The sequence below is a fragment of the Cupressus sempervirens genome, chromosome 1 (assembly GCF_028749045.1).
Source record: "Cupressus sempervirens isolate cs-2001-9-10 chromosome 1, ASM2874904v1, whole genome shotgun sequence".
Taxonomy (NCBI): domain Eukaryota; kingdom Viridiplantae; phylum Streptophyta; class Pinopsida; order Cupressales; family Cupressaceae; genus Cupressus; species Cupressus sempervirens.
In genome coordinates this window covers 162168162-162194894 of record NC_143118.1, presented here as the reverse complement: position 1 = coordinate 162194894, position 26733 = coordinate 162168162, and the positions used below count along the sequence as shown (strand labels likewise).

At 33.9% G+C, this 26733-nt stretch overlaps 1 protein-coding gene across 1 annotated transcript in view; it reads right to left on the bottom strand.

Annotated features, from left to right (window-relative positions):
- Window positions 1–8095: 8095 nt before the first annotated feature.
- The window catches only part of LOC149576647 (peroxisomal 2,4-dienoyl-CoA reductase [(3E)-enoyl-CoA-producing]-like), a 36023-nt gene continuing 17385 nt past the window's right edge, over window positions 8096–26733 (bottom strand). Inside the window, exon 4 of the mRNA XM_089794900.1 lies at window positions 8096–8217. Within this exon, the coding sequence (XP_089651026.1) occupies window positions 8096–8217 (122 nt within the window). The remainder of the gene's footprint in view (window positions 8218–26733) is intronic.

Here is a 26733-nt window from a genome sequence, read left to right as displayed (position 1 = left end):
CAACTATACCTTGTATTATAATCCCAATTATAACGGTTGCTTTTTTTTCTTTAACTTTGTTTGCTTGTTTGATGACCAAATGGGTTTAGCTTTGCACTCAAAAGCTCTATGACCATACTTTTGATAGCTATAACAATATCCTTCAAATCTTTGAGTGTGCATGGTTTTGGTTCTTCATTCATGTGCCTGATGACCTTGTTTTTTGCACTTATGGCAGTGACCCATGCTCTTATGCTCAACACTCTAATTTACAGCCTTGCTCCTACACACATTAGTAATATGTACTTTCTTATCACAATTATGACAAGTAGGTTTTGAGTTCTTACCTTTCTTACCTATTTCTTTAGCACTTTTGGATGATTCTCCTTCTTCAGTACTTGTATATCCCAGTCTAGATGTATCATTGTTAGATCTAGGAGATCTCATAAATTGTTTAAAGTACTTGATAGCTTCATTTGGTTTATTGAAACTTTCAACAAACTTCTTTTCCCTTTTCATATCATTACTCAACTGTTCATTCTGCAACATTAGTGTTGTTATGTAAATTTCCTTGGCATTAAGTTCATGGTTTGCATTCATCATTTGACCCAAAGTTTCCAATTGCATGTTTACAATCCTAGTTACCTCTGATGATTTCTCCTCCAATCTGTTGGTCAAAATTATTTTTTCATCTTCAATCATGGCTTTGTCTTCTATAGCTTTCCTTTTCTCTTCGGTCACCTCACATAGCAGTATGGCTTGCAATTCTTCCTGTATCTTAAGATTTTTGATCTCTTCAGCCAGAGTTGTGCTCTTTTCCATTAGATCTACAATTGCTGCATCAAATTCATTGGAGTCTCCATTTGCAAATAACTTAGTAGTGTCCATCTCTCGGTATTGTGTGTCATTCTCCTCAATAGAAATTTCCTTCCTTCTCTTCAATGATTTCTTTAGATCATCTCTTTCTTCATTCAACTGATGTAGAATGAGTTGCATTTCAATTCCCTGATTCTCAATGATCTTTCCCAAATTCTAGACTTCCATTTCCAAGATCTTTCCTCAAAGTTGTTAGGCTTCATTTTCATTTAGGCTTCATTTTCAGAGAACAAGGCTCTTATACCAATTGTTGGACTTACAATAAGAAAAATAAACTTCTTGGAGGGGGGGGGGGGGGGGGGGGGGGGGGGGTGAAGCAGTGCTTTGAACTTTGACCCATAAAATATTCACCACACATCCATCTCACATATTCAATTAGTAAATTGAAATAGCATATATATCTAAAGCATGTAAGTAGGTAAGCATTCACACATTCATGACACAAGATATGATTACCTATAAACCCTCCAATGAGAAGGTAAAATTGGGGTTGGGATAACACCCACAAATCTTCAGTACTGCAATAATAAAGTTTATCCAATGAGGGTTACAATGTTTGATCATGAACCATGACCTACCATGTGAAAGGTTTGCCTTGTTAAAGACTTACAAAGACTGTTAGGTCTCACCCTGTTGAAGGATTTCAACACCCTATTAGAAGTGTTCCTGGTAAAAGAACTTCAAATCACAATTAAGTAAGCACCGTATTAGAGGATTTCAATACAACTTGTTAGGACTAATTTGTTAAGAGATTAATTGATTCACCTATTAAAATGTCTCAGCAATGATAATATGGTTAGCACTCTGGTGCTTGATAATAGATCACCTCTATTTTGTTGTGTACTTAATCCTTCTTGATCAAATGTCTTTATGCTATTCACTGTTTCCTTCCTCTATTCTCCTTTAACTAATTTTGCAATTCATATCATAATGCCTTGATTAACATGAATGTCTTGGTTTGTGCATGTAAAACTCTCCTTTATCATTCATTCATTCCCTTTCATGCTCATATGAAGTTTAGGGTTTGTCCTCCTTAAAAAGACTTAGGTGACTTAGGGTTAGGTATGAATCAACAGTTGTGATTCATCCATATTGCTGCTTAAACCTTCCATTTACCTGATTGGGTGCATGTAATACATAGGGATTCCAACTTAAGATTCATCCTTATCACCAAAATATTGTAATTCAATCTTTAAGTGGGCTAAAAAATGGTTTACCTAGTAGTTTGTGCCAATATAAACAATTATGACAAAATTGTGTTACTCAGCATCTGAAGTCCCTAGTGTTCGACACATACTATGACTTCAATGTTGTGACTTGACATCTGAATGACTTGGCATATACTGTCTACTTGACTGTTGAATCACTCAACATAAATTGTCTGCTCAATACCTAAGTGACTCAGCATATGAGTTACTCGACACTCATTGTTTACTCGGCATGCTCTAAATTTACTTGTTGTGATCAGCATATGTTACTTGTTCGACATGAACTAAGTAAATGACTTTAAGTTTATAGACACTCACTAGTCAAAACCAATCTAAGATTAACATTTTTGTCATAGATACAAACATGTAATAATTTTTAACTTTTTTTAGTGAACTTGTAGAAATGGTTTCTATAGTGTCTTTCTAAGTTTTGTTCACAAATATATTGTTTTTTATAGGTATTGGGAAAATGGAAAAATACTCAGGTTTTTGTTGATTTCAAGCAATGGTCACTAACTTAGTTGTTATTATTTATGAAATTTCTTTAATACAATATATTTGGAGCTATGGAAAATTTTATTGGAAAAGCACCAAGAAGTATACAATATTCGAGGTAAAACTAGTATTTTCTCAAATAACCTAAAGAGGTACATTTTTCAAAATATTTGCTTGCTCATTTTATCAATGGTATTATTCAAATTTAAAATGATAGTTTTTTTAAAGAGGGACAATGGTAGTTTTTCTATTCGGTCACAACTATTTTTCAGAGAAGGGTTTCTAACAAGAAAGAGGATTTCATATTTTATAAATTTTATGGAAATACTCTTATTAAGTTTTGTAAAATAAATTTTTGAATGATTGCAAAAATGGGTAAAACCCTTGTCATACTTTGTTAAAAAGATTGAGGAGTTGTTGATTATCTTCAAATCGAGGTTTTAAGTTTTGGGTAAAATAATACCCTAACAATACTCTGATAATGTTGCAAAACTTTGTATGGTACCAAATGTTGAAGGTTTTGAGTAAGAACTCTTGGAGAAATCCTAAAAAGATTATGAATAGTTAACCATTTAATTGATTCATAATTTCTCAGTTAAATAATAAACAAATTTTTATTATGCAAACCCTAGACTAGCATTTGAAACCATAACTATAATAGTTAAATGCTAGTAAACAATATATGTTAAGTAGATTATTGGTTGAGCATTAATGTGACCAAGGAATTAATTTGTGAAACTAATAAAGAGTTGTTCGACAAGTGATGAAAAAGACATAGTTGAAATGGCAGTTGAAAAAAAAGCCAATTCTTGGACAAAAAATAACATGATCAATAGTTTTGTTAGTTGTATATGTTTTTGATTAGTTGTTAACTATAAAAGAAATGTAAAATTTGTGATGAGGCTATTTTATTGTCTATTATGTTCCATCTTTTCCTAGTTTGTTAGTCTGGAAGTTAGGCTGTTATATTTTCAAAAAAACTTATAAGGCAATATTTGTATAAGGACCTCATATAAAATGTGTATAGTCATGTTTTGTTATGATATGGTCATAGGAGTAGGAAAGACTTAAACTATATATACTTATGGATAAACTGATCATATTTTATAAGTCATGTTTTCATGGATGGTTAGAATGTGCAAATTGGCATACAACCAAATGAATCCTTTATTGCAAGAATGGATTAGTACGCAGATGTTTTTATTAAAATAATAATAATGAGGTAATCATGTGTTATGAATATGACACATTTTGCTAACCATCTTCTATAGGACCAAGTCAATTGAGCACAAGAAAGCCACCAACACATGTAGCTTTAGATCGATTCAATAACCACTTGAGGAAGTGGATAACCAACTTCCATAAATGCACCAAATTACCATTGAGAAAGTAAAACTGAGAGACACTTCACCTAAGTGCAAATTAGTAACAAGAAGCCTATATTTTTTTTGAGAGTTTAATGCACCTGTTCTATCAAGATGAGAAAATACATTATCTTGTTTGTAATCAAATAAACTATGTTGTAGCTTATGCAACTGAAATAGCCAAATAACCTAGGGAATAGTTAGGATGTCTTTTGTTATAAATAAGTTTCCTTCAAACTTCTAAAGTTAGATATTTTTTGGCATGAAGTCTTATTGTGATATCATGCAATACTAGTTAATATAGTTTATCTTCAACATTTACTTGATCTCTAGCTATGAATAAAAATAGAGATTTTGTTCTAGTGAGTTAATATTGAGACACTTCAATTCACTCATCCAAGGGGGCCCACTTGGTGAGTGGAAATTTCTATTCTTTTTGTTCTCTTAGGTCCATTATGCAGTACTATGTTGTTCCTATAGCCACTAGGTAACAAAACCTATGGCTATTCCTATACCAAACTTAGACAAAGTATAATTTTGTTTGGTCACTAGATCTTTATTGAGTAACATAAGTTAGTTGAATCTTTTCAATTCCTTCTTAGATAAATTATTTTTCAGTACCTTCTTTCAAGAATGCAATATTTTCTTTCAATAGAATAGTGATGGCATTTCCTATAGCTTAGTGCATATACCTTGCTGCACCATTTCAGGTCTGTGTCCCAAGGTTCATAAGATAAATAAGCATATGTGTTAGTTGGTATATGATTTTTGGATGTACGATCCATTAGTAACGAATAATTTATGCTAGTTTCTAGTTAGATTAATTTGGCAAGCATATTTGGTGTCATTGTCAAGGATGGTGTCAACTGAGTTAGTATTAAAAGTCATCTTCTAGTTTTCCTAGAATAACATTCAAATTGTATTAGCATGAACTTGATTTTTGAAAGAGATCTTTTTAGCCCCCAAAAATCTATGTATGAGCCATGGAAGAAGAACCAGAGATTCCCTGGGCAGGTTTTTTTGAGATAAATTGGCATAATGTAAGGAAATAAGGCCTACCCAATTTCAATATTATACCAAACACAAATATAATGTGAGGTCACAATGCACACATAAATGTGACCTCTAGATCTCCCTACTAAGTTCCACACTGCCCATACATCAAGAATTTTATATTTTTAATCACTTTATTATACAGGTCAACCAAGAAGATTCACCCTTTCCAATAAGTAGGAAATGTGTCACAACTCATAGGATAAACCCAATTGATAGGATCAATGATCAAGACCATGAATATATAAGAAGTTTCTATCAAAGATATAGGCCGGGACACATGTTCCTTGAACCATCATGAGGAATCTCAAATGATTTCTCTTAAGAATGATATATTGCTCCACAAAAATCATCGATTAGTTAAAGTGCTAGAACCCAATGAACAATTAAAGTTTCAGTGAAGAATACATTATCTGAGAGAAAAACAAAGAATTCTTATTTGAAAAGGAATCCAAATGATGCATGATCATAGGAGATAAATAAAGAATAGGTCTCCATTAAGCCCATAGGATCGTACAAGCTAGGATGTATGATTAATCAATTGTACACATGATTATCAAGATAGGTAAACAAGATCAGAAAGAACATAAAAGGGAACAAATGATGCAAGATTACCAAGAACCTCAAATTCTCCTACATCAATTTTGCACAAATCAAATCTCACATACTCACAACGATCTTTTTAGAGATCATATTCCATAGGATATGCACATATCCAGTGCATTCCAACAATGAAAATCTTAAGGTGATAAATAATTCATGTGGTTATGATATAAATTTTAAAGTACAACATTTCCATCTCGTAAAGACATCACTTATTTTATGGTTGAATGGAAAGGCATCACTCAGTTGCACAATGAAGATAATGTGAACAATATAGCATTGGAACAATAGATTTGTATAGATTAACAAATTTTTGTAAATATGTTATATCACAAGGTAAATTGTTGCAATATTTAATGCAAATGATACAATGAAATAATATATGTAAGCCATTTTATTCCCTAAAAAGCCAACTAATCATGACATATATTGATATGAAAAAATGATGGAACACCTAATATATTAGGAATAGATTTAAATGATTTCAAAACTCTTAATATTCACAAAAAATTGGACTTGTAATAGAGACAAAAACCTATTACTTTATTTAAGAAAGATTTAACAGGTAGCAATATTTATTATCTTGGTAGATTGAATAGTGATCGTTTAGTCAAGATAATTTTAAATGACCAAGAATAAGAACTTTATTATTTCATTCACGAAAGCTTAAAGTAAACTAAATGAGCTACATGTTAATGACATATGCCAAATGTAGTCATTGCTAGGTTGCATGCATATGAAAAGGCCATATTTGAAGATAAGACATTGCCCAAAAATATGTCTTATTTTCTAGTCAACAAATTGAAAATACTACCAACAATAGGGCCTAACCAGTAGAAAAATAGGATTAATGAAATGAAATTTAATTTAATGTTCTAATGTGAGAAAATCATAGAATAACTTTAGTTTCATATTTCCCAAAGTATGAATTTATATCCCTATGCAATTCAATTTTTTATTCCATTTTTAATTCATTACACTTAGGTGGTTAGACTTTTCAATCAATTAAAAAGAGAGACCCATAGTTATTGTACATCCCTATCCTTCTTAAGATATGCTAAGACCTGTAATCACTATTCCAAGAAAAATGTAGTACGATCTTAATCAAGATCAAACCATTAAGAACATTATGGAAACAATTTTTTTCCAAAAAATGGTATATATTTTTAAATTGAAAGTGGTAAGCCACCAATATATTTTATTATAAAAAAGTACGGTTATTATACAATTGTTCTTATTTAATAACAACAATTGTTCTTATTTAATAACATTGATAAAATTAAGGATTAATTTTGCAGAGAATATTAATTTAAACGATAGAATGAATTTTGGATGTGTGTGATAATTCAGAGATTTCTTTTTTTTTCGATAGAGGGTTCAGACCTACGAGACAGCCCAGCGAGGCACGAAGCCTGCGAGCTACCAAACAGCGAAGGCCACCATTAACATTTAGGTACCCAATATGGGCCCACATGTGCCTGAATACTGAACACCTCTTCGGCTAAGAGCCAAAGACTGAGGAGCATCCACGCTGCCAAATTCGCCCGGGGCACGATCCCGGCCTCATCCCTTATGATGTCTATGGGCCTTGCACTCAGCAAGACTTGATCCCTGGTGGGCTCTTTGTGAGCCATTCAACTTCACCAATAAACCAAGGACCCGTTGACAATTCAGAGATTTTCATGAGAAGAATTGCAAATAATCTCTTAATTTCTTAATCTGATAGCTCAATCATTAATCTATGAACTGACACTGTAGAGCGTTTGTAGACGATGGATTCTTCTGGCGAGTTTAACTGGAGACTCAAATGGAGGTTTTGGAAAAGCCTAAATCTGAACTACACTACTGAGAGTTGCTTGCAGAGACAAGGCCTAAATCTGAACTGTGTTACAGAAAATAGAGGTTCTATCCGCATCAAAATTAATTGTTTCTTTAAAATGCCGAAGCATCTAGCTCCAAAGAATTGATGTAGAGTATCGTTTTACACACAATTGTCGGTAAGAAGTATACAAAAAGCACCATATCATTATCAGAATAATGTGAGCATTTTCTAAGAGGCAAGAAACCGGCCTCAAAAAAGTATTTAGAAAAACAAACCTTTTTAAAACCCTGAGTAACAAATGATGCTGAAGTTTGCCGCTGTGATAAAAAACATTCCATTGATGAGCACTTACGAAATTTATTATATTAAAAATTAGCTATATGATATCCAGAAAATGTTAGAGCCTTATATCTCTTATGCACAAAATAAATAGACAATTTGGGAAAAAAAGCGTAATAGCCAAAGCGAAGGGTTTCCGAAATAAAATATAGCTTATTGAGTGAGAGGATCAAATACAAAAACATTTCAGTGAAAGAACCTTGAGAAGATATGTTTAGCTCACGGACAAAATAATTCTGTACAAATCACTAAACGAAGTGGCCGAGCTCAACTCAAAGAAAATGTTCCGGATCACACCTGCAGACCGAAAATAACAAGCCGTTCGAATAACAGAGATCGGATTTGCATAAAAACACTCATTGAAAAAAGCTGGCACAAAATGCGATGAGAGATCCAACAAGAACGGCTGCTAAAGAAGGCAACGCCGCCATGGAAGCTGCGCCTGTGATCGGAGATGGACTGGGCGTCTCTGCCTCCCCTGCACCAAAAACTGATGAAATCATCAGCATTATCATGATTAGGGCCAAATTTAGGGCACAAGTGCTGCTCTGTGCTACTCCAGACATCTCTACAACTTATTATAAAGTATCGCAAATGCGTAAAAGAAGATCTGCAGCTTTCAGAAACCCCCAAGGAGAGATTAGAAAGTAACACGCTACAGAATAGGCAGTGGGAATGACGAAAGGATTGAAAGGGGAAAGGATATTTATATGCAAAGAACAGCCAATCGAAAAGGCTACTTTACAAAAGAAAAGGCGTAGATACCAAATTTATGAAATCCAGTTGTTCCCCTTTAAAAGCTGTTTGTGGGGCAAGGCTCCGTTGGAAGAGTGGGAGTGCTTGGTAATGTTACGCTGGCATAACACATGGTCGTCGATTGTATCAATTTTTTTTAAAAAAAATTGTCTTTAATTGAGAGATTTATTTTTCAGTACAATTTAAATATAGGATTAATTTTAATTTTTCCATCGTTATTTGTTAATATAAGGTGAAATTATTTTCTTTTCATTTTTAGTCCTTATTTTTAGGCAGGGATGAATGTTTTGATTCACTTTATCATATTAATTGGCATTTTGAAAATTGTGCAAACTCCATAAAAATTGTACTTATCATATATGATCTTTTGAATTTTTAATATAAATGAATTTTTTTTTTTTTTTTAAATTTAAATTTTCAATTGGTTGTTGATTATTTTTCTAGGTAGTCTCTTTTAGATGAGGAAACTAAGAAGAAAAAATGGGATGTTTGTGGCATGCGAGGTTTGGAGGACATGAGCTCTCCACATTCAACTCTAACTAGACACCAAATCAGGAAGGCAAATGACATGAGTGTGGAGCACCTCCAAAATTTTGCATTGTTATTAGGGTTTGCAATGTTATGTTTGCAAATTGCTCTTAAAAGGGATTTTGGTATATTCTTATGTTTTTCTTTCAAAAAATATCAACAAAGGCTATCAAACTACTTAACAATAGTTGTTATTGTCCTCAATACAAAACCATTAGAGTTGGATGTCCATATTCATCACATGTGATTGCAATGAGTAGAAACAATACTAGAGTTATGCATTTATTATTTGTTTTTTTATGATCATCTATAATTTAAGCGGTTACTCTTATTCTTTCAATTTGTTTCATTTGCAGAGGGGAATCATAGATATCTAAGTAGTATGTAATATCGATAAGTAGGAGATGTTTTTCCATAGGAAGTCAAATTGTAATATTGCTTTCAGGATTTAACTATTTAAGTTTTTTAGTCAAATTCATTGACCCGTGTTTCATGAGTAGTGATTTCCACGAACCCATATCTCATGAGAATAAATGGAACACTTAGCACTTATTGGATCTAGGTGATGCTCATTGAGGTGAAGCATCACCCATCCCAATACTACTCAATCTTAAGCAACAACACTTGGTGGAGGTTTTGCAAATGGGGTTACAAGTAGAGTACGTTGAACCATAGAGGAAACTTCGTAGTTAAGTGCATTCAAGTTGGAGTAGTACTAGGATGGGTGACCTCCGAGGAAGTCCCAATGTGATGCATCAACTTCCAAGAGTCATAACTTTTGACTCGGACCTGGGTTTTCTCTCATTTTTTTACAATGGTTTCAGAAGGGGGGGCTTGATGGCCTAACAATTTAGCTCTACTCCATTATGTCCGGAAGAATTTATTTTTCAAATCCTAGAAAATCCGTTTTGACCCCCAAAACTCAATTGTCATAATTTTTGTATGTTTTTTGTAATAACTTTGAATGGACATTTCCAAATTCAAAGATTAGTTGGCAGGTCAAGTTATCATAGCTTAAGGAAAATCTAGTTTTATTTCATCTTTTTATGAGTTAATTTTGAAGGTTATCTAAAATGGCAAAATTGAAGATTTGTTAAAATCTGCCAAAAAAGATAATTTTCTATTTTTTTGAATTTAGGATTTTTTCATTATTTAAGAAGCAATAGAGTGTTGTAGAAGGAGGTTGGTTAATGCAATATATTCAAGTTTTAGAATATGATTATTGCTTCTATACTTTTTTATGTATTTTCCTTCTATAGGATGCATTATTGTAACTAGGTGTTTGGGTACTACATCATTTGATATTAGAGCGAGAAGATGACTGGGAGAGGAACAGGAAGAGGAGGTGTCACTCTAATGCAAAGATTGATGCTAGATATGTAGAGGCAGATTGAACAACTGAATGAGTGAATGGATAATCAAGGAATACTAGTAGTACAAGGAGAGAGCAAGTTAGATGAAGAGGGGAACTGAAGGGGTGCTAATCAAAATGAAGAAAATGAAGAATTTGAACAATTGGAAAAATGGAGTTATGAAGATAGAGTGCTTGGACCTTTAGAAGGTAAAAAATGAGGGATCAAGATCGAAGTTTCAGACTATGTTGGTAGTCTTAAGCTAGAAGAATTGATAGATTGACTAAATGAGTTGGGGAAATTTTTTGAATGGAAGCCTATGGAAGAGGAGAAGAAGATGAAGTTTGCATACACAATATTAAAAGGACATGCAATGATATGGTGGGATCACCTCCAAAAGGAATGAACCAAAAAACAAAAGGAAAAGATCAAAACGTAGAGCAAGATGGAGAAAAAGCTATGGGAAAAATTCTTACCCTTGAATTACTCACAAACCCTCTTTTGTAAGTTCCAAAATTTGAAGAAGAATTTGTTACATGTACAAGAGTACACAAATGAGCTCTATAAGTTATCCATGAGAATAGAGCATCAAGAAGATGATGAGCAGATGATTGTTAGGTACATAAATGGCCTAAAATTTTCTATCCAAGATGAGTTAAGCATGCATCGTATTAGCAGTATGGAAGAGGCCTACCAATTGGCCCTAAATATTGAAGAAAAACATAATCGAAAATACAATCAGAGGAATAGAGAAGGAAGAAGGCATCCCCCAACACCATTTTGAGGAGGTTCTAATTATGGCTGAGGAGAATCCTCCCAAGGATTTGAAATAAATACAGATTCTGGACAAGATCTTGCAAAATAGGAAAGAGGAAGGGGATTTCAAGGAGGACGAGTTATGCTAGTGGAAGAGGATGGGAAAACCAATAGAGGCCCTTTACCTATTTCAGATGTGGAGAAGGGAATAGAGACTTTGAATGCTCAAATTATAACATACCACAAATAAATCAAGGAAACAACCTAGAGTGAACTTGGTTCGGCCAGAAGAGGAGCAAGAAGTTTCAGCAGATGTGGGAGAAACCTTCATGATGAGGAGATCAATGATCATTCTAGAAAAAGATGAAGTTCCTACAAAGAACTCTGACAATTTGTGGCTCCGAGCCAACATTTTTAGAACTAGATGCACTTCTAGTGGAAAGGTATGTCAATTTATTATTGACGGGGTGGTTGTGAGAATATGGTATCTAGAGGAATGGTAGAGAAATTAAATTTACAAAATGAAAAGCATCCTTGTCCTTATCATATTGCATGGTTTAAGAAAGGAAATGAAGTAATAGTTGGTAAAAGATGTTCAATTAGATTTACCATAGGAAACTTTTATAAGGATGAAATATGGTGTGATGTTATCCCTATGGATGCTTTTCATATGTCGTTGGGAAGACCATGGCAGTATGATATGAAGGTCATACATGATGGGGAGAAAAATACTTACACATTTTGGAAGGATGGCTCTAAAGTGGTTCTATTGCCACTTAAGGATGAAAAGAAGAATGAAACCATGTTGTCTGTAAAAGAAGTTGTCAAAGAAATGAAAGTAATAGGTCATTGTTATGCACTAGTACCAAAAGAGGAGAAGAATAAGAAAACTTGGTGCCACCTGAGTCAATGAAGGTGCTAGAGGAGTTTGTTGGCGTTGCTCCTGATGAACTACCTAATGGTTTCCCACCAAAAAGAGATATTCAACATCATTTTGATATTATTCTTGGAGAAACTCTACCTAATTAAGTAGCCTATCAGTTGAATTAGACACAACATTTTGAGTTGAATAAATAAGTGACATAATTGATGCAAAAGGGTCTGGTCAGGGAAAGCATGAGTCCATATGTAGTACTCACATTGTTGAGTCTAAAGAAGGATGGCACATGGAGGATGTGCACTAATAATAGAGAAATCAATAAGATTACCATTAAGTATCAATTTCCTATTCCTCGGATAGAGGACATGATGGATGAATTAGTGGGGGTTAAGTACTTCAACTAGATTGATCTCCAAAGTGGCTACCACCAGATCCGCATTCGAGAGGGAGATGAATGGAAGAAAATATTTAAGAGAAGAGATGGTTTGTACAAATGGATGGTTATGCCTTTTGGGCTTTCAAACACACCTAGCACATTTATGTGGTTGATGAATACAATGTTGTGACCTTACATTGGTAAGTTTGATGTAGTTTATTTTAATGATATCCTGATCTATAGTAGAAGCAAGGAAGAACACTTACAACACCTGAGGATCATCTTGAGTGTCTCAAGGAAGGAGAAGCTCTTTGCAAACTTGAAGAAGTGTAGATTCATGAAAACTAGTTTGACCCTTCTAGACTTTTTCATTTCTCAAGCTGGTGTTCAAATAGATCTAGAAAAGGTAAAAGCAATCCTAGAATGGTCCAGTCCTTCTAGTATAACAAGAGTACAAAGTTTTCATGGGTTGGCAACTTTCTAACAAAAAATTATCCAAAATTTTAGAAGTATTGTAGCACCCATAACAGACTGTACCAAAGGAAGGGAGTTCACATGGACAATAGATGTTGAAAAGAGTTTTAAATTCTTGAAGAAAAAGGTAACTGAAGCTCCTATATTGACACTTCCAAATTTTGACAAAGTTTTTGAAGTAGAGTGTGATGCTTCACATGTTGGGATAGGAGTTGTTCTTAGCCAAGCAAGTAAGCTTGTAGCCTTCTTTAAAGCGAGAAATTGAATGAAGTAAGAATTATTATACCTATGATCTGGAGTTTTATGCAATTGTTCAAGCATTAAGACATTGGAGGCACTATTTGGTCCCACATGAATTTGTTCTATTTACTGATCATATTGCTCTAAAATATCTCAACACACAAAAGAAGTTGAATAGTTGACATGCCAAGTGGGTATCTTTATTAAAGGGATATGCCTTTGTTTTGAAACATAAGTCTAGAAAACAAAATCAAGTTGTTGATGCCTTGAGCAGGCATGCTACACTATTAACCACAATGGAAATAGTAGTTTTGATGTTATTAAGGCGTTGTATGAAACTAATGATGATTTTTGGGAAATTGTAGAATAGTTAAAGGCTTCGTTTGGTGGTAAGTTGGATCATGTGAAAGGTGACTATTTTATGTAGGATGGTTACCTCTTTAAGGGTAAACAACTATGTATACCAAGCAGATCTATGCGAGAAAACATTATCAGGGAATTTTATTGTGGTGGACTAGCTGGACACTTTGGAAAGGACAAAAAAATAAACTTGGTTCAAGATAAGTATTATTGTTCCCAAGATAAAGAGGGACATCATTAAATATGTGGCAAGGTGAAGAATCTGTCAAGTAGCTAAAGGACATTCACATAATATAGGATTATACATGCCTTTACTAGTACCCACTGAACCATGGACTGACATGAGTATGGATTTTGTATTTGGTCTCCCACACACTCAACTATGTAATGATTCTTTTTTTGTGGTTATTGATAAATTGTCAAGAATGGTTCAATTCATTGCTTGTAAAAGACCAATGATGCAACTAGAATAACATAATTATTCTTCTCAAAAGTTGTTCATTTACATGGCCTTCCAAAGACCATTACCTCTGATAGAGATACTAAGTTTTTGAGTCATTTTTGGAGGACTCACTAGAGGAAATTATTAATGAAGTTATAGTTTAGTAGTGCCTATCATACTCAAACTAATGGACAAACAGAGGTAGTCAATTGAAGTTTGGACAAAGAATGGGACCTTGCATTGGCCTAGGCAAAATTTGCCTATAACAATTATGTTAACAGATCGACCAGAAAATATCCATTTCAAATTATCTATGGTCAAAAACCTCAAGGTGTTCTAGATCTTGTTTCACTTCCCTTGGGAGACATAATTAGTGATGATGGAGTTACCTTTGCGAAACACCTTCACTAGCTCCAACAAGACTTCAAACAAAAGTTACAAGATAGTGATGCGAGTTACAAGATTGTTGTAGATGCTACTCAGAGACAAAAAAATATTTGTTGTAGGTGAATTGGTTATGGTTTACTTGAGGCATGAATAGTTTCCTACATGCACATATCATAAATTAAAGGATAAAAATATTGGGCCTTGCAAAATCATCAAAAAGATCAATGATAATGCTTATGAGGTTAGCTTACTAGCAGATCTTGACATCTCCCCTGTTTTGAATGTTTCTAATTTATACAAATTCCATGGAGATGTTCCAAGTATATATGATATACAAGGAGTGGATTGGCTACCTTCCCAATAAGAAGAGGAAAATATTGCCAAAATTCTTGACAAGTAGACTACCTCCACAAGACATGGCCATCATAATAGATACCTGATGCAGTGGGACAGGTTACCTAAAATAGAGAGTACATGGTAATCTAAGTGGTAGTATTGTAGTTAGATCGAATAAAATTGCAACAATTTACAGACAACCACTTGTAGGAGTTATGTTTCTTTCTAGAAGGGAAGAATGATGCATCAACTTTTGGGAGTTATAACTTTTGACTCGGACCTGGGTTGTTTCTCAAATTTTTATAGTGATTTTGAATGGGGGATTTTGATGGCCCAAAAATTCAGATTTTCTCCATTGTGTCAAGAAGAATTTATTTTTTAGATCCTAGAAAATCCATTTTGACCCCCAAAACTTAGTTGTCATGATTTTTGTCTATATTTTAGAGTTTTTTTTTTTTGTAATAACTTTGAATGGACATTTCCAAATTCAAAGATTAGTTGGCAGGTCAAGTTTTCATAGCTTAAGGAAAGTCCAATTATATTTTCATCTTTTAGGAGTTAATTTCTAAGATTACCTAAAATAGAAAATTTGAAGATTTATTAAAACATGCCAAAAAGCTAAATTTCTATTTTTTTAAATTTAGGATTTTTTATTTATTTTAGAAACAACAAAGAGTTGTAGAAGGAGGTTTGTTAACAGAAGATATTCGAGTTTCAAAATATGATTATTTCTTCAATATTTTTTTGTGTATTTTCCTTCTGTAGGATGCATTATTGTAACTAGGTGTTTGGGTACTACATCATAGTGCTTCACCTCTATGGGCATCAACTAGATCCAAAATGTGCTAAGTGTTCCATTTATTCTCATGAGAGATGGATTCGTGTAAACTCATGAAACATGGGTCAATAATTTTGACTAAAAATAATACATAATTAAATCCTGATAGCAATATCACAGTATGGAATTATATGTTTGTTATTCAGTAGTTTTATCAGATCAATAAATATTCACTTTCCTTTTGTATTTTGTAATGATCTTAAAGGAAATTCCTTATTGGTATTCTTTCACATCATGAAATTAGTAGCATTTATACCAATTTATTGTTGATTTTCAATTTTCTTTTCCAAGTCTAATAGTTCTGGTACCCAAATCATATTATTGATGAAAATAAACATAAATGTGTTTAGCTTTGGGTTTAGGATTGAGATTTATAGTCACAGTTGTTTCTCTTAAATTTATATGGATCCATAAATTCGAAGACAAAACAAAAATTCTATAGAATGAAATAAGAGGTTTATAGTATTAAAAAATATAAACAACTTCAATTTGACAATATTAAATTAGCTTTTTTCCTCTTCAAGTATGCAATCTCATTCAACATTCTTGAGGTTAAGGGATTTGATTTAAAAATCAATCGTAGAGTGTGTCACCTTGTAGATAATTAATAGATCTTTTAATATTTTTACATGAAAGCTAATTTTTCTCCAATTTATGTGATTTATAGTTAGCTTTCCCTAGTATTGATTGGGATTAATAGATTTCTAGTACCACCCATTATAGGTTAAAGTAAATTTTCAATTGTAGTAACCTACCCTATGGTTATTCTACTACTGATTTGTTTTGTCTTGCTTCCCTTCTAATTTTTGGTCAAATGGTTGATATATGGCTTTACTAGGAATTCATGGTTGATTGTATCACATGCTTTCCTATGAAGAGTGACAAGTTTGTTACATACCAACTATGTAAACCATGGTTAAATATGTCATGTTTTATTTTTTTATGAGTTTTGCATAGTCCACATGTTACTATGACCAAAAAATAATGAAGAAAAATCACAAAGAAGGAATAAAAAACATCTCAAATCCCTTTGAATATTCATAGTGCTATTTGAATGCATTGCTATTTTATGATGATATGTGGCATTCAATAAAGCAAATGTTACTGTGTGTTTCTCTTACAATAAAATTATGAAAAACATGGGATTCCTTTGCATTTCTAGGCCATGGTGATGCTTAGTGTTGAGTAAGGATGCCTTAGTGCTTGAGGTCTATACCCCTAGACAATGTTTGGCAAAGGAAAAGATGAGACCTTGTAGTCTTGAATAGTAAAAAAATGTTTTCCACATGTTATTGGAATTTAACTGTGTAGTTTTTGAGTCAAATTTATGGACCCATGTTTCATGAGTAGTGATTCACATGAATCAATCTCTCATCAGAATAAATGGAACACTTAGCACTCATTGGATCTAGGTGAAACTCACTCTGCTTGCAACACTATTTGCAAAACCTTCACTAATGAGTGCTAAGTGTTCCATTTATTCCTATGAGGATTCATGAGAATTACTACTCATGAGACATGGTTCAATGAATTCACATGGGAAGAAATGGAACACTTACCACTCATTTAATCTAGGTGAAACCCACTTTATTTGTAATGTCTTTTGCAAAACCTTCACTAATGAGTGCTAAGTGTTCCATTTATTCTCATGAGGATTCATGTGAATTATTACTCCTGAAACATAGGTCAATGAATTCACATGAGAATAAATGGAACACTTAGCACTCATTAGATCTAGGTGAAACCCACTATACTTACAACCTCATTTGCAAAACCTTCACTAATGAGAGCTAAGTGTTCCATTTATTCTCATGAGGATTCATGTGAATTACTACTCATGAAACATGGGTCAATGAATTTGATTCAAACACTACACAATTAAATCATGATAGCAATATCATAAATTGACTTGGTTGTGGAAAATATCTCCTACTTAGCAATCTTTGAATCAGCTACGAAATTACCTCAGATGATGTGAATCGCAAGTCATGAATCTTTGTAGGGGAGTAGATCAAAAGTGTTTTGGGGGCAATTTTGAACAAGATAATGCATTTTGCAACAATTCCTTTTTTGCAGGTGTGTGGGCCCGACTAGACTTGAAGAACAGTTCAAATTAGAGTATAGACTTGTCATGACCAACCTTGTGCAACTCCTATTTTATAGGAAGTCATGATAAAAAAGCCTCTATTGGATATTTAATTGTTGTTAGTCTATTTGAGCCAGACATTAACTCGATAGGTTGTTCAACTTAGGACTCTAGTTGATATGTGGTTTGACTATATAACTACATGATGCTATACTGATGTTATAATTTCATTATGAACTCATGGTTATGATATTTTCATGTTAAGTGTTTATCATGATATTATGTTACATTAGATAGATATAATTTCAGCATGATTTCAAAGATATGCATGTATCATTTATTATATTTATTTGCACATCTGACATGTTCTTCATGAACTTTTGGGTATTTAAATAGATACTACCTCGTTGTGTATTGTGAGTGTCTAAGTTTTGTCCAACACTGATGGTGAGAGTATGGCTAAGGTAGAGGATGCTAGCTCCTTGGTAGGGTTGGTTCTAGATAATCTAGATCACACACACTCACACCATAGATACTATACCATAGAAATTTGTATGCACCAATTTGAATGACCTAGTAGAAGAATATTCTTTTGATTTGAATGATACTATTATTTTTTACCCTTAACACATTCATTTCATATTGAATTTGATAGTTTACTAATTAAGGGAATGTTGGAAATATAGTGTAGATTGGGTGATTGGGAGGGGTGGGGTGGGGTGGGGGGGTGAGGGGTGAGGGGTGAATCAAAAACCAATAAAACTTATGCTTTAATTCACCAATTAAATATTCACCATGTAATATGATCTCAAGCAATAAAAAATTCATAACATTTGACACAATATTTGGTAACCTAGAAACCTTCCAAATAGAAAGTAAAATTGGGGTGGGGATGATACCCACAAGCTTTATTACTGTAGTGCAAAGTTAGCTGGTTAAAGCTTACAATTGATCACTTCCAATGATATGCCCTATTAGGAGCAATAAGGACTGTTAGGTCCACCTTGTAAAAGGATTTACAACATACAATGAAGTATGCACTCTGTTAGGGGATTCAGAAGAGACTGTTAAGTCAACCTAGTTAGAGGATACCTATTAGGATGAATCAATGGTTGATCACTGATCTGCATCTTGGTTTGCTAAATGAGATAAATTTGAAATACAATGATCACTTAAGTGTGATAGATAAGACTCTTCTTTTCCTTATACTTCTTGTAACCTTCTTAATTTGCACTCATTTGCTTGTTTGATTCACTTCAATGTTATTTCTCATTGGAAATGAAAAGATATATTACATATATACAAATCCAATAAATTACATTATGGAGTAAGCTACAATACCAAATTCAAACAATCTTCAGAAAGTTGGCTCATTATTGTAACTTGGGTTCTGAAGACCACTTAGATGATGTTTTGATACTCAATAACACTTGTGAACACTCAACAAACTTTGGCACTCGGTTGATATAGATGCTCGGTCCATGCTGACCACTTGGGGTAACAAGAACTTGGTCAACACTAGATGACTTAGTGAACACTAAAGAACTTAGTAGACTCAATTGACATTGAATATCTTAGTCAACACTACCTTTACTCACTTTCATTAACACTGCTAGCTTGGTAGGCACTACAGAGCTCAGTTAACACTATATCCTGTCTTAGATGCTCAATAGACATTATGAAGCTTGACATGAACTGCAATCAAACTAATTATCTCAGAAGCAACTAAAACACTTGGTTTGCATTGCTTGTAGTATGATAAGCTCGGTAGCAATTGTAGAGCTCGATAGCAATGTAACCAACTGACTAAGTGTTAAGCCACTAATAGACAAATGATTTGACCATTAGGTCAACAATCTCCCCCTTTGGAATTAGTGACAAAAACACTTACCATACCGAAATATAAATGCTCAAAATTCAAGTCAAAACTCCCCCTATTAACATGTTTGGGTTTGTAACTTAGTTTTGACTATTATCTACTGTTGTTGTTACTTGGTAACCTCTGACTCTATTTTTTTTTTCAAAATTTCTTTTGTAAACATATTTTCTTCTTTTTATATACAACTTTCATATTGTACATGTATTTTTCATATATATACATTCCCTCTCAATTTACATATGATATACATTCTATATTCCCCCCTTTTGACACAAATGCCAAAAAAAACATAACTACAGGGTAACACAAAAATGTGAAAGGAAATCACTATGTACCCTCAAAATTATAGACATTGACTTGTCTCAATTCTCTTGCTAAACTTTTGATGTGTGCAAAGCTATCTGCACCTTTGCTGATAGTTCCATCATGCGATTTTCTATAGAGAAATTGCTGTCATGGATCAATGTTTTTGCATGTGGAATATGTTTTTGCATTGCATCCATGTTGGGAAGTATCATGCCTTGTATCTCTATTAGAGTAGCCCTTATCTTGGCTTCTTCCCTCAACAATTGTACCTGAAGATGTATCAAATATATTAATTTTACAAAATATGTAGAATTGTAGCTAGGATCTAGTGACAACTGATGTGCACTTACGTTCATGTCAACATCCATCTTAGATAGTTTCTCCTTTATTTTTTTAGTGAAGTTAGATGTATCACTCAATTTCACAAATAAGGAAACAACATTATTTACAGAAATTTCAAATGTAGCAAGAATGGTGGACAACTCGACTTGGTCAATAGCAATTCTTTGAGCTACCTTCTCCAAAAATTTGTTCTCAAACTTTATTTCTACCCTCTGCAAAAGTTTGTCTTGTCCATCCACTTCCTCATTATACTTGTGAACAATGTCAACAAATTGATCAAAAATTGATTGTTTATCATCAACCTCAATGTTCAATGAATCAACAAATATATTCTTGATGTCTACAAGAACTTGATTCTTCCTTTTCTTCTCCTCTCTAAGCTTTTGTCATTTTTCCCTCTTCTTCCATAGTTCACCAAGGGTATCCATTTAATTAGGAGTTAGATTAGAAAGATCCAATCTAGTATTACAATGTACTCTAGATCAATTTCTTCAATAGAGGCTTCTACCTCTTTACCCTTTTCCTTATGAAAAACTAAAGGAATGATTTCCTTATCTTTCAAAACTTCAGTGCTTGACCTCAACTATCATTGCACTCATTGTAGATGTACTCAGTAAAGAAACAATTGTAGAAATAGTATCAACAATAGTCATAATAGGAAAACTTACTAGTTTTGGTTGTGACTTTGATGCTAAGATGATTTTGAGCCTGTTGCTCAGTAGATGAAGTGATGGAAACTTCACTCATCATTACACTCGGTAGTATTGCTCCAGTGGTTAGTTGGGTGCTTGGTGAAGTAGTGTTTACCTCAACCTACTCAGTTGCAACCATCTTTGAGCTAGATTACAATAAGGCTTTTCTCAGAGAGAGAGGGAGGGAGGCCATTACCTTTGCTACTATATTTTTAGGATCTGAGCCTTCAATACTCTAAATATTAGGAACATCACCTCCTATTGCTTCTTGATCATCTTGATCCTCTACATCATCTCCTTCTACATTATCTCCTTCTACATTATCTATTTCATCATCATATATTTCCTCATCATCTTTCTCAACATTTACTTCATCATCTATTTGCACAACCTTCTCACTAGGCTTGTACAAACCATAGATGTTCTTCCATGCAATTGTGTTAGACTTCACAACTGCTTTGTTGTCTTTTGGTAGGATTGGGAATGCATTCAATCTGGGGGTTAGCTTTGTTTCATTCTTCTTCAATGATTCCTTCACTTCCTTGTCAGATAGACTTGACGTAAGTTGTTTGAAAGTTTGTTCTCTAATGTCCCTCACAACATTTAATGCATTCTCCCAACGATGTGTTACTTTCTTTAGTAGGATATCAGGAAATTTCTTTGTCAGTTCTTGTGGAGAATACTTCCATTTTGTCATCTTAGCCATTAGGGCTTCTTCAATTTGTTTATGCTCTAACTTGGTCCTTGTTTCATACTATTAGCGATATTTTCCTTCTTGCTAAAATTTGAGTTTTGCCTGTCAAACATGTCCAATAGTCATCTTTTCAAAAATTCAAACGTTCTAATGTTATAAAAGATACATTAAAACCTTGGGTTATATTTTATGGCCTAAAGTCTATGGGTTGCTTTATGTTATAAATATCTTAGCCGGCCCACATCTCTCATCCATCTGATCTTCCAAGATCTATGGTTATTTCTATTTCATTATCAAAAGTTGCATGATCAAAAGTCATAATAATGTAGTGACAATGTGCCATGCATCCTAGGAGGGCCTTCCTTCTTCGTAGCTAGTGGAGTTGTCAGATAAGGTAACAACTAGTGAAACGAAATTTGTGCTTCACAAAAGTGGGTCAGTTTCTTGATATACCTTGTACACCATCAAATTGAAGTAGATCAATGATTGTTGCTATGTCACTATGAAAAAATGTACGCTCATTTTCCATAGCGAGATAGCGATGATGTGATATATGGATGTGTTGGACCTTTTTCAACTGTGGGCCACATGAAAAAGGGATGTCAGAATGAGTTGGCGTAAGGTAGTGTTTTGATTGGTCAAGCTACTAATAAAGAACAATGCATCTTCAGAACCATCAGATTGAAGGTGGATCGAGCGTCGTCATTATGTTGCTAACCAAAAATGTGGGGCTGTTATCCATAGTGACATAACAACCAGTTGATATGCGTCTGCATGGGCCTGGGTTGAAAAACCAGTAGGAAATAATAGGTAGCTTGAAGAAAAGGTGGCAAAGTCATGCTATGTAAATGGTCAATAGGTCAACTTGAAGTTAGAGGCAGACATGGTGGCAGAATATTTAAACAACATTGGGTCACATGGCAAGGTTAGGTGGTCAAATCTAGTTCACTTGTTGACTTAGCTAATTTGGCATGTCGATAACATAGAGTAAGCATCTCTTTGATGGGGGATTGATCTTTTGATCACCTATAACCACTCTTCAACATTCTCCATGTCTGATAAATGTAAAGGATACTCCATTGTTGCTTGGTTATCCATCTATTTGGTCAAAGTATTAATTGTCGTCATTTCTATCTTCTCAGGGTTCTTTTTGATGAAGAGATATGATTTTCCTACATCTAGATGTGTACCATGGTAAAATTCTTCCCTATATTTGCAATGACTATTCTCTACAACCTTAAATGCAATTGTTGTGCTTTGCCTTAGGGTAGAATCTATCTAAGTTATGCTTGCACTATAAAAGAAAATTGTCTAACACTTCTTAGGGTCAATCATTTCTTTTCTTATTCTATAGTAGTAGTATTCTACTCTATTACTATAATTCCTTTTGTCTATGAGTTAATGTAACCCTTTGCTTTACCTTATTCTCCCATCAATATTAGTGCAAAATCTTCTTGCCTCTGTTGGTGTTTTTTTTTTCATTCTTCAATCTGCATAACAATATCTACTCTTGCCTTTGAATGTTATAAAATGAAGTTCCTTCCTAGTGGCATTTCATTTGGTTTCTGATCTATATGTAACTATTGGATTAAGATAAAGGTGGAATCAGTGCATTTTGAGGTTATATTAATGAATAGTGCATTGTTAGGTAGAGATATGACTAAACAAACTATTTTGGTGTATCACCCCCTTTAGATTAGGTTAGGTAGTTTTCATTCATGCATTATTTCTCCTTTTTCCTCTCAAAGAGTAGTTAGATGCACCCTGATAGTGGACTTCTCTAGAGACTGAATCTCATAGTTCAAGTCCCAAAGCTTAGAGATTGTTTCCATGTGTTACAAGGTTGCCTTTATGTAAAAACTTTAGGCAAGGGTAGAAGCTTTTGTGACAACTTTTTTTGGTATGCTTGGTGGGACTAACATATTAAAGCATTCTAAGTTCACTGGTGTCAAAGAAGAAAGAATAAAAGTTCAAATATATCCTAAGAAGATAGTGTTGTTTCTAGTATTTCAAGCCTTCAGAGGCTCATTTCATGTACTTGGGGTGGCTCATTTTCAAGTACTTGGCAACTCCAACTCTATATTCCAATTTCTAGACCAAGATTGTTGTGATTCATGCCTAAAGCTCATACAAGGGAATCTTCTAGAGGTAATTTTAAATACATTGACCTTTCATTTTCAAACCCTAGAAGGAAGAGAAGTAAATTATCTCTATCAATAGTTAGAAGTGTAGCAGTAACATATACACCTGTAAGATATCTCCCCACTCCTCCTATTGATAGATCACATCATAGGTTTCCATCTTTTAATTTAAATAGAGCATTATTCCATATGGCTGAACATAGAGCACATGTCTTTGCCACCTTTAATGGTGCGAGTCATTTCCTATTGGCTCAAAGACATGATATCCCAGTATCAACTCTCAAAAGTATACCTGATTTCACTAGTGAAACTTCCATCTCCCCCATAGAACATATTCAAGAGATTTCAAATGTTTGCAATATACATGGTATTATAGTAGATGATTTTTTTGTTAGGTTGCTAGCTTCATCACTGAAGGGAAAAGCATTATAATGGTATAGAGGTCTACCTCATAACTCTATTACTGATTGAGATGGGTTAGGAGTAGGGTTTTGTAGGCATTTTGAGGATAAAAGTGATTACCTATAACTTTTAGAGCAACTGGCAACTATCAAAAGAGCACCCCATGAATGTATGATAGATTTCAATTATAGAATTCAAAAGACATTGGATATAAAACCCAATGTAGTAAAGCCTTCCCTTGGTAATGCTTTCTTACATTATCTCAAAGCCTTCAATAGTGATATAGCTACCATAGTGCAAACTATGGGAGGGGATACTTTACCAAATGCTTATGAAATTTTTATAAGGGCATAAAATATCTCAATACAAGGAGGGAAGCTACCTCCAACACCTCTAATGCCTTCCTTTCTTAATATGCCTAATCATTGGCCTACTTTAGCCCCTATCCCTATCACATATACAAGTCAACCCCTTGTTATTGTCGCTTCATCCTCCACATCTTGAAATAAAATAGATGAAATTAAAGATATGATGTAGTCCATAATGCAAAATATAGACAAGAAGTTGTAGGGTCAGGAGAAGAAGCTAGAGTATAGCTTCTTAGTGATGCAAAATATGAGTAACAAGGTGGTGACCCTAGAGAGGAAATAAATTCATAACAATAAGCCTCTCCCATTTTAGTATCAGGGTCCCATACATAATAGACCTCCAAATCAAAATCAAGGACATGCTCCATACAATCAAAATAGACCTATTGGCAATACCCTTGCTGCAAATAAAAACCTAAGTAGGCCTTTAGTCCCTAAGAATAATCTTGCTCAAGATCAAGAAATTTTCCCTTCTTGTAACTATTCATATGGATATTGTATATGTCAGAAGGCGGAGTCTTACTCAGCATTGACTACACAAGAGCAAGTAGTAGGACAACAATATAATGTTATTCAATCTAATCATGGTTCTCATATACAAAAGTAGAATGATTGTTATTTCATGAACCATCATTCAGAGGAGAATTTTCATGGCAATCATGATACTATAGCCCATAACACTAGAAGTAAAAGGAGATTTGTTGAAAATTATACATCTCCCTCACCTAATCAAGCTTCAACTTTAGATGTTGCTTCTCATTTACCAGTGATGGATGCCCAATCCAATATTTCTCCTCAAAAAAGATAAGACATTAGCAACAAGAAGTCTAGTGAACCTCAAATTTCTCAAAATCAGCCACCTATCCATGCAAATCTGAAGACTTTAATCAAAGCAGTTGGTGCTCCTCTTAACATTATGCATCAGATGAAGATGACCAATGTCAATGTCCCTATGTGGGATGTTGTTACTATGATGCCATCACAAAAGAGGATATTGCATCAAGAATTAGATAGCATAGAGGTAAAATATCAACCACCTAATGCAACAATAAAGGGGGGAGAAGCACATAAGAAAACCAAGCCTTCTCCCTTTTATATTTCTTGATCATAGGAGATAAACTAGTTTATAATTACATGATTGATTAAGGGACTAGTTGTTTTGTAATGCCTAGAAGTGTAGTTGATCTCCTTGGCATCACATATGATCCCATATTTAGGGATGTGCTTCAATTCAATGGTAGCTCTGTCAATATTGTAGGATTCTTAAAAAATATAGAGATGGAATTGCATGCTTGCCCTGGTTGTACTATAACATAAGATATATTAGTAGTTGAGGTCAAACCACATTTTTCCATTTGTCTTTCTAGAGACTTCACTACACAAATAGGTGGTAATATTTCATTCGATTGGTCTTACATTTTTTTTAGAACAAGGTATGGAGCAAAATCTTCCATAAGAGCAAAGCCTCTAGCCCTCAATCATATAGAAACCTATACTCCAAGTCCTATAAATACAAATTGCACTATTTTTTATGATGAAGATGGAGACATAAAAAAGGAGCATGCTACTTCTTTGGCAGAAGTGCCTGATTATCTATTGGATGAGTGGGTGATTATCTTTTGGATTAGTGGGTACTTCTTATCAATTTGATCCAGTGTAAGAGGCCCTAGAGATACGCCTTGGCACATATTGCATATCAGAAAAGGATGCTCCTATTCTTGATCTCATAAGGAAGGAAGATGATATTGATGAATTGTGGAGCATGTTTTTTTATGGCTCAGGGGTTGGTGTCATGGTCATTTCCCCTGAATTGGAGAAGTACTATTTCTCTTATAGGCTCCAATTTAGTTGTACTAATAATATAGTAGGGTATGAATCTCTTATCCAAGGTCTTCAACTTGTACAAAAGAGATGAATCAAAACTCTAAGGGTATTTGGGGATAGTGAGTTGGTTGTTAATCAAATTAGGAGCCACGATATTACCAAGAACAACCTCCTCGAATCATACAAGAACTGAGTGTGGGATTTTCTTGAAGGCTTTCAAGAATATAACATCTAGAGTGTTCCTAGGACAAAAAATAAATATTTTGATAGACTTGCAACAATTGATGCTAACTATGATGTACTAGAGCATGTTGAAGATAAAAGGGAACAACCTATCAGAATGGTCATAAGGCCTACAATCCCAGATAACAATACCAATTGGCAAGTCTTTGACTTTGATGTGTAAATTCTCATTTTTCTACAAAGTAAGGTAGAATTCTCAGAGAGGAACCAATCCAAATTGCAAGGCCTGTATGGTGATCAAATCATGAACCTTAGTTCAAACAAGTTACCCAATGGACTAATCACTTTGGAG